This window comes from Haliaeetus albicilla, chromosome 26, assembly GCF_947461875.1.
Source record: "Haliaeetus albicilla chromosome 26, bHalAlb1.1, whole genome shotgun sequence".
Classification (NCBI taxonomy): Eukaryota; Metazoa; Chordata; class Aves; order Accipitriformes; family Accipitridae; genus Haliaeetus; species Haliaeetus albicilla.
In genome coordinates this window covers 15,973,192-15,982,162 of record NC_091508.1, presented here as the reverse complement: position 1 = coordinate 15,982,162, position 8,971 = coordinate 15,973,192, and the positions used below count along the sequence as shown (strand labels likewise).

At 54.5% G+C, this 8,971-nt stretch overlaps 1 protein-coding gene across 1 annotated transcript; it reads left to right on the top strand.

Annotated features, from left to right (window-relative positions):
• The first annotated feature begins 1,065 nt into the window (after positions 1–1,065).
• On the top strand, positions 1,066–8,563 carry CDK9 (cyclin dependent kinase 9). Its single transcript, XM_069772035.1, has 7 exons — positions 1,066–1,235; positions 1,779–1,860; positions 2,726–2,816; positions 4,765–4,931; positions 5,127–5,298; positions 5,377–5,525; positions 6,757–8,563. Exons 1-7 carry the CDS (start codon positions 1,144–1,146, stop codon positions 7,120–7,122), a joined length of 1,119 nt encoding a protein of 372 aa, XP_069628136.1. The 5' UTR covers positions 1,066–1,143; the 3' UTR covers positions 7,123–8,563.
• Positions 8,564–8,971: the final 408 nt, after the last annotated feature.

Here is an 8,971-nt window from a genome sequence, read left to right as displayed (position 1 = left end):
GGGGCCCTGGTTCAGGGTTGTCCAGTGGATGTGGACACCCAAAAAACCCTGGGTGCCAGCCCTAGAGGAGGGTGCCAGCCCTATGGAGGAGGGTGCCAGCCCTAGAGGAGGCTGCCAGCCCTATGGAGGAGGGTGCCAGCCCTAGAGGAGAGTGCCAGCCCTACGGAGGAGGGTCCCAGCCCTGCAGACAGGGACCCGCCATGCACATTTGAGGCTCAGCCCCTGCCCTCATCGGGCTCCGTGGGGTGACAGCTGGATGGCATCACTGCCAGTGGGGGCCCCCTGCCACCAGCTGTTCTCTCATGCTGGGGGACCTTGGGGTGCCCCATTGGAGTGTCTCCATGCAGGACAAGGTGGCCTGGGCCTGGCAGGGATCTGGTGTCTGTATTGTCCCCCATTCCCGGGGAGCACCTGGTGGTTCCCGTGGCCAGGATGCCAGCAGCCATCTTTGCTGCTGCTCTGGCCTTGGCTTCCTGTGCACCCTGCTTTGGGGACCAGTTTCAAACAACCCCAAACCAAGCTGTTCGTTCTGCACCCGAACACGGGTGTTGCCGGGGGGGGGATGGTGTCCCCAGCTGGGAATGTTTCTGCCAGTGGGGCAGGAATGCAGGGTGTCCCTGGGACCAGGTCCTGGTGTCCTGCCCTGGCCATGGGGTCCCCTCACCACAGTCCCCGGGTGCAGGCACAGTGCAGAGCCAGGGAGCAGAAATGCTGTTAAATCCCTGATGGGCGTAAGCATGCAGGGGACATGGTGACATGCTTTAGGGCCACCAGCACCAGGGGCTGCTCGGTGGGCTGGGCCGTGTGGAGGGATGTGGGTGATAGCGGGGTGCAGGGAGCTGCTTCCTTGAGGATGCTGCGGCACGGACGCGGACATGGACACGCTCTGGGGTGGCTGACGGCGGGGCGAGGGGCCAGCCGCGGCAGCGGGAGGGCTGCTGGCGGCAGCGGCAAGAACAGCCCAGCCGAGCACCCCGAGAGAGTGACGGGCGGTGACAACATGGCCGCTGCCGTCGCTGGACTACAAGTCCCAGGAGGCCTCGCGGGGCGGCGGGGGGAGGGGGCAGCGGCGCGTGACGGAAGGGGCGGGGCACGTGACGGAATAGGAGTGTCGCGGTGCTGTAGCAACGGTCGGCGGCCGGCATGGCCAAGCAGTACGACATGGTGGAGTGTCCTTTCTGTGATGAGGTCTCCAAGTACGAGAAGCTCGCCAAGATCGGGCAGGGCACCTTCGGGTGAGCGCCCCACCGGCCCCGGTCCGACCCGCGCTCGGCTCCGGCCCTCCCCGGCCCACTCCGGCCTACCCCGCCCTCGGGCCTGCTGCCCGGGCCCGGCCTCCTCAGCCCCGCGGCTCGCCCGCCCCAGGCCCGGGTGCCCCTTGCTTGGGTGTCCTTTCCCCAGTCACCCCTCTGGCCCCAGGGAACCAGCCTGGCCCCTGAGCCCTCTTTTTCCCACCCTTAGGCCCTGCTCTGTCCCGGACTCTGGCAGAGCAGAGTTTTCTCTGGAGACGGTCGGGGCAGGGACCAGCAACTTTCCCCAAAAGGTGCAACTTTGCCCAAAATCCTTGTGGAACTGTGGGCGCTCTGGGGTCTGGGTTGGCTCAGCCAGTCCTGAGGGCGTTTAGTCTAAAGGGGATGTGGCTGGGTCAAATGGTGGCTCAGCACAGAGCTGGCTGTATGGAGTTCTCATGTGTCTTGTTTGGGCTTGTTCCTGGTCAGGAGCATCTGGTTCCTTCCTTCTTCCTTGTGCTGCTCACAGATTTGTTTCTGGTGTTATAGGGAAGTTTTCAAAGCCAAACATCGTCAGACAGGCAAGAAAGTAGCACTGAAGAAAGTGTTGATGGAAAATGAGAAGGAGGGGGTAAGTGTGGGAGCATGGCTGGGCTGAGTTTGGGAAGGCCTGGACTGGGAGGTTCATAGGTGAAAGTTAATCTTTGGGATGGCAGAGATGTGTTTTCACTGTGTTCTTTAACAGTATTTACTGCTATAACGTGCCAGACCTTGAACCTGTAAGGGTGTGGACAGGATCCCAGCTCCGTGGCTTTTTTCCTCTCCTACTGATACTGTGATAATGTTGGGTCTTGTGGATGCCCTGCCAAGGTGTACAGCCTGTTATCACCTTCTTGGCTGCAAAGGCAGGTGGCAGCAGTGTGTAGCAGTAGCTGTGTGGTGCCTAGGCTGCACAGCACAGCTGCTGGGAAGTGGCTGCTGCCCACGTATTCCTCCTCCTGTGCAAAACCCTGTCAGCCCTGGCGCAGGGCTCCACACGGGCTGGTATTTGTGGAAGAACTGGGTAGTGTGTGAAAGGCACAGGCTCAAGGGTGTGCAGAGATGGGGCAAGCTGGGGAGAGAGCTCTTAAACAGCACGGGCAGCAGCTAGGGAGTTTGTTCTGCAGCTCAAGCTGGGCTGTACCACGTCCTGTTATGAACATGCGAGGTGAGGGGAGGAGGGACGGGTTTCTGTGTGCCCATCTCGGCACCATGCAAACACTTCCGTTTTGTGGCACGATCTCCCTCACCAATGGTGGCCTGATGGTGAATAAATTTTGACAATCCCGGTGTTGGTGTTTTATTTTAAAGCTCTGATTACCCTTCAGTGATTTGTCGCAGTGCTGCTCGAGCAGGTCCTATGCCAAGCTGCTGTGGTCACATCTCTCCTGTTCTCTAGGCAAGGGTGGCCTGGTCTCCTGCACCCCTAATCCCTGTCCTCTCTTTCTTCTTTCCAGTTCCCCATCACAGCCTTGCGAGAGATTAAAATCCTCCAGCTGCTCAAACATGAAAACGTGGTGAACCTCATAGAAATCTGCAGGACCAAAGGTAGCTTGTGGGGGCCTCTCTTGTGTGGGCTGTTGCCTTTTTTTCAGCCCTCCTTCGCTGCTGAGCAGGCTGGTGGTTTGCGCTGGGGGTGGGGTCCTCTAGCTGAACACAGGCCTCTGTTCCTGCCTGTGATGTGGCATGACAGTACACTCACCTTGGAAAACAGTTTCTAAGTGAGTTAGAATGTTGCTGCAGGTTGGCTGGAAAAAGCTGTTGTTAGTCCTGCTAGGATATGCCTGTGCCGTGGTGGTGAATGCTGCCTGTCTTGGAAAACTCCCGTCTGAGAGGCTTTAAATAAACCAGTGCTGGAGAGACTTTGAAGCAGAGGGTTCTCAGCCCAGAGCTGGTTTCATGGCTGTGCACAGTCGGTTCCCTGTCAGGAGCTGGAGCTGTCTCTCTCGGTTGGCTTATGACAGTTCATGGCAGCTCTGAGCTGATGACACAGCTCCAGCTGGAGACTCGCTCAGCATCTCTTTCTGCGGATGACAGTAACTGCTCATGCTGTGAGGGCAGGGACTCCACACAGGGCAGTTCTGAGCTGCTCCTCCACCTCCTCACTTCCACCACACGGCTCCACTGCGTGACTGGCATGCTCAGTGCACCTGGCCTGGCTCCGTTTCCAGTGAAATTACTTTAAAACACGTGCCAGTTTTTATATATCATTCTCTTATGGATTTGTACTGGAAAAATACTTTTGAAAGTGGCAGCTGATGTTAAAAGCTGCTATTCTCAAGACAGTAATTTCAGTTAAATAAAAACGAAAGTGGCAGGTATCTGGTGATGATGTTTTTAAAAAAGTCTGGTCACTGAACTGGTAGAAATCCCTGGCCTGGGACCAGGAACTTGAAGTTACTCCAGTACTCCACAGTGTGTAGATTATTGTCTGAACAGGTACAAATAGAAACACTGACAAGTTAATTTTTAAATCATTGTGCGATTAAATGAGTTGTAATGATTGGGTGTCGGGCATACCTAAGGTAAATATTTTTGTAGACACATCAGTTTTTTGTGTTTTGTTTGAATTCCAGTTTTCATCCAAATCTACCTTGACCTCAGTTTCCAGTAAAGTAGAAACGTTGCATTTGCTGTTCTGAAAATTTAAGCTTTTCTCTTTTTACCTATGAAGGGTGTGGTAGGGGCTGTATCCGTGTAAGGAACTGCAAACCTGACCTAGCAGGCACCCTTCTGGCTGGCAGAGGAGAGTGGAGTGTTTCTATGGCGGTTGAGCTTAACCCTCATTTTCCAGTTGGAGTTGCTGATCAGCAGGTTTTGCTGATTACAGCTGATGAAAATTAGCCTTTGTTTTTAATAATGTTTTGCATGTGTGCTCTAGGAACAAGATTGAAATCGATTGCTTCATTTGAAGTTTCCTGTTATTGACTTTTGGACAATTTTTTGACAAATGGAGTTGGAGTTTTAAATTACTTTAATTGAGATCAGTCCGTTTTCGTAGATGCTGTTTGAAGTTGCAGAAAGCCTCACTTTCTAGTGTTACATTAGATGGATTTTCTCTGTTTCTGCATTTTTCCTGGGGCTGTCTTTGCGGGTGCCTGCTCTATCACTGATGCAATCAGTGATAGTGCTTGGCTGGCAGCTAGCGGTATGTACACCTACCAGCCACAGCTTGCAAGGAGGAAACCCCACAGCCGTTATGCACATGGAACAACACAAAATGAAGCTTTCAAAGATTTTCATGCCCTTTCCTTGCCTGATGACATTCACTACTCTGATTCTCATCCCTTGTTCTTCCCTTGCTAGCTGTGCTGTCTTAGTGCCTCTTTACGAAGGATCTTGAGGCCTGCAGGCTGTCTCTGGTTCTCTGTGTTCCTGTGCCCTGAGGTTTTGTCTAGTGAGCACTGTATGAGCAGCAGGGTGGCTGGAGGTCAGGAGGAGCTGTGACGGAGTTAAGGGTCCCTCGCTGACAGTCCTTCCTTGCCTCTCCCTGTAGCCTCTCCCTACAACCGCTGCAAGGGCAGTATCTACCTTGTGTTTGACTTCTGCGAGCACGACCTGGCTGGCCTTCTCAGCAATGCTCACGTCAAGTTCACGCTCTCGGAGATCAAGAAAGTTATGCAGATGCTATTGAATGGACTTTACTACATCCACAGGAACAAGGTAATGGGCCAGATCCATGCTGTGTCCTGAGGTCACCCTGCTCTCTGTAGCTTTCCAAGGAGCGGGTGTCTTAGTGCAGGCTGGAGGGAAGACCTTCCTTGTTCTCCACCTCCGGAGTATGAGTACCCCACTGGTACCAGGGATGCAAGGAGGGTGCCTTAATGGCTTAATCTTTTGATGTCTGTCCTTGTACAGATCTTGCATCGAGACATGAAAGCTGCGAATGTCCTGATCACGCGGGATGGAGTCCTGAAGCTTGCAGACTTCGGGCTGGCTCGAGCTTTCAGCCTGGCTAAGAACAGCCAGCCAAACCGCTACACCAACCGGGTGGTGACTCTGTGGTATCGGCCACCAGAGCTGCTCCTAGGTAGGAGGTGAATGGGCTCTGCCGGCTTCTCTGCCCTTCTCCTTCTCCTGGGTGACTAACAACGGCATCTCCGTTTAGGGGAGCGGGACTATGGTCCCCCCATTGACCTGTGGGGCGGAGGCTGCATCATGGCAGAGATGTGGACCCGCAGCCCCATCATGCAGGGGAACACAGAGCAGCACCAGCTCACCCTCATCAGCCAGCTCTGTGGATCCATCACACCGGAGGTGAGGGCAAGAGTGTGGGCAAGCTGTGGAGGGCAGGAGAGAGGTGTGAAGCGGTGCTGTGGGCAGGGACCAGGACGGAGCACTCCTGGGCCTCTTCCCTGCCCTGTGCGATAGCTGCTGCACCTTCCTGGCACTGGAGTGTGCCTGCTGCTGGCAGGGAGGCTGGGGAAGCTCCTGCAAATGCTATTTGCCTCCTGGGAGCCAAGTGCACAGTGGGATGCTGCACTTTCCTTGCTGCTCTGTGTAAACTACAGCTGTGATGTTACTTGTGCTCAACCTCCTAAGGAGAAGAGGGTGAACTTGGCCTCCCAGACCTCTTTCGGGAGGGCTGAGTCGTGTCCTTGTTTTTGAGCGCAGAGGGGATGCTGGCAGCTCCGAATGTGAAAGAACAGAACATTACATGTAGGAATCTGTTCTAGCCTGTGTTTGGGGGTTGTCTCTCATAAACACCCTCTGAATTTCTGCTTAAAAGAAGGGTGAGGTTTTTTTATTTTGTGTTGAGAGGTTTGTCTCGGGTGCTTTGCACTGATCACCTTGAAAAGCTGCTTTAATTCTGGCTTGTGATTTGTGGCATCGACTCAGCCCTGGTGTGAGCACTCGGCCCTTTCTCAGCTCCTTATTTAATGGCAGCTTGTCCTGCCCTCTTGTGGGTGATCTAGCTGAGGGATCTCTTCTCCAGGGCTGTAATCTGGTGGGGTGTGTTGTGCAGGCAGCTGCAGAGGCCTGATGCTTCTGTTACATATATTATGTATACATTGAAAGTGCTTTCTTTTATATGTAGATACCTGCTGTGGTCTCTCCCAGATCAGGGTTGAGGTAAGCACTGGTGATTGCAGCAGGCTTTGCTTTCTAAGGATAAAAGGTGCCACATACATCCAGGTGGTTGTTTAGCAATAAGTTTTGTCATTTTACATTTCTGGATGTTTTAGCTGGCCCAAGCTGTGCTCTCTAGTAGCTCTTGTGGGAGAACCAGAGATCCTGGAGCATCTTGGGTGCCATTCCCACACCAGGAAGACTCTGTCTTGACTTGTCCATGTGTCTCCAGGCTTTAGTGCACCTTTTAGTGCCTCCTTCATGCTGTGGGAACAAGGCCTGCCAGCTTGGTGGTTATTAAATAGTATTGTTCTCTCGGCAGACCTCACCTTGGTTTCCCTGAGGGTGTTTGCATCAAAAATGGCTTGTTCTGTTCATAATTATTTCCTCCCAACCCCCCTTTCCTGCCCCTTTCCAGGTTTGGCCAAATGTGGATAAATATGAGCTGTACCAGAAGCTGGATCTCCCCAAGGGCCAGAAGCGCAAGGTGAAGGATCGCCTGAAAGCCTACGTCAAAGACCCCTATGCACTCGACCTCATTGACAAGCTGCTGGTGCTGGATCCCGCTCAGCGGATTGACAGTGACGATGCGCTGAACCATGACTTCTTCTGGTCAGACCCCATGCCCTCGGACCTCAAAAACATGCTGTCCACCCACAACCAGTCCATGTTCGAGTACCTGGCCCCACCACGCAGGAGGGGTGGGCACATGCCCCAGCAGCCAGCAAACCAGGGCAGGAACCCGGCTGCAACCAACCAGACTGAATTTGACAGAGTGTTTTGAGCAGGGGCTTCCCCAGCGGGGTCCCGGCTGGGCTACTCTGCAGGTTGCATTGAGCGGGGATGTCCTGGTGGGGTCGTTCTGTCTGGGAAGGGACTTTCTTCAAGGAGAAGTGTCTGCTGGCTTTAACCGAGCTCTGCCGTCCTCTCTTCTCACGCAGCAGCTCAGCCACTGTGAAGCTGCATGACTGGGAAGGTGATGCCTGCAAGCCTGGGGTTGTTTCTCTGCAGCTTTGGCACAGAGCCTGTGTTCCCCCTGCAACAGTCTGTATTGGTTACGTTAATCTTGTGGATCGATTGTTATGGACCTGGTGATGGAGAAAGTGGCTCTGTCGGTGCTGGGGCTCTTGGCAAGCGGTGCTGTGACCAGCAGGACTGGGAGTACCTGCCCTGGACCAAACTGGGCCCTGCTGGGATATGTTGCAGCTCTCTCGGTTGGTCATAGCTGCTGCACGGCGTGTCCTTTGCTGAAGCGTTGACATAGGACAAGGCAGGCGCTTCTGAGCAATGCAGAGGTGTCCTGGGGAAGGCAGAGTCGCTCTAGACAGCATGACTAACTCACACTGGCTCTAGCCTAGAAAGGGGCAAACCAGAGGGGCGGCTGGCAGAGCTGGTTGCTCCATACAGTCAGGATTTACAGTGGGAATCGTTGATCTCTGTAACAGCACGCGGTGTCCACGCTTTCTTCATGCAAACTGCAATTGGGAGTCGTGTCAGACACACCCGGCCTGCTGCATGCTTTCCCTGTAGTGCTGGCTGTGGCAGGAGTTTGGATGGGGAAGGGAAGTTGTGAGTGCTCGCCTCAGCCTGGGGCGAGACCTGCCGTCCCGCTGTCTGCAGGGATTTCACGATGGCCTGGCAGCGTTTGGAACACTGTGCTGGGAGAAGGGTGACTCTTTAAACACTCGCGTGTCTGCTTCTCTGCCCTGGAGCTCTTTGCGTGAGTCTAGAGCAAGACCGCTGCCTTCCCTGGGTACAGCGACCAGCCGGAGCTTGTCCGGACCAACTTGTACAGAGAGAGTGCTCCTTCACAGCCTGCTGTAGTGGAACCGCTCACTGAACACTTTGTCTTCCATGGCTGTCAGCTGCAGCTGGCCGTTTTCTCAGTGAGCCCCATGGATCCCAAGACTTTCAAAAAAATAACACGTACGACATGCAGCAGGTGATAACCTTTGGCATTTGATAGGTTGTCCATTAACTAGACTAATGCAAAAGCCACATCGGTAGCTTAAGGTGTCAGGAGGAAGCAGTGGTGAGCAGGGCTGTTCTCAGGACAAAAAGTGAGGATGATAAAGGACATGTACAAGGTAAATCTCTCTTGATGCGGGGCTCTGAAACAGTGTCTGGTTAGGGGGACTTGGTTTCTTTGGAAAAAATGAAGTTGGTTGCAAGCAATAAGCCAGATCACTTCTGCTGGTTGTGAATAAACACAATCCTGTCCCAAATGACTTGTTTTAACCTTGTGTCACTCTTTTGCCTAAAGGGAGAAAGCAGCTGGAGTGCTGTAAAACAGCACCTCTGTCATCCCTGAGGACAGGTGCCCAGGGTTGGGTTCGGACATCGCAACTCCCCCCCCCCGGTGCTCCCCTCCTGGGGGGGGGTGCCCACTCCTGCGCTGTTAACGGGCAGGAGGGCCAGCGCAATTAGCGCTGCAGCGGATTAACACAGCAGCACGAGCAGAGGGTGAGGGGGATGCTCCCTGGCTGGGGGCCGGAGAGCTGAGGGGGGGGGGGTGCCCTGCACCTACCAGAGCAGCCCCTTATGCCCTGGTGTCGTGCTGCGGGGGCCGGAGCCGCCGAGCTGAGTCCTGGCTCGGCCGTGCCGAGGAACCTCAAGCCGGGGTGGGCTTGCTG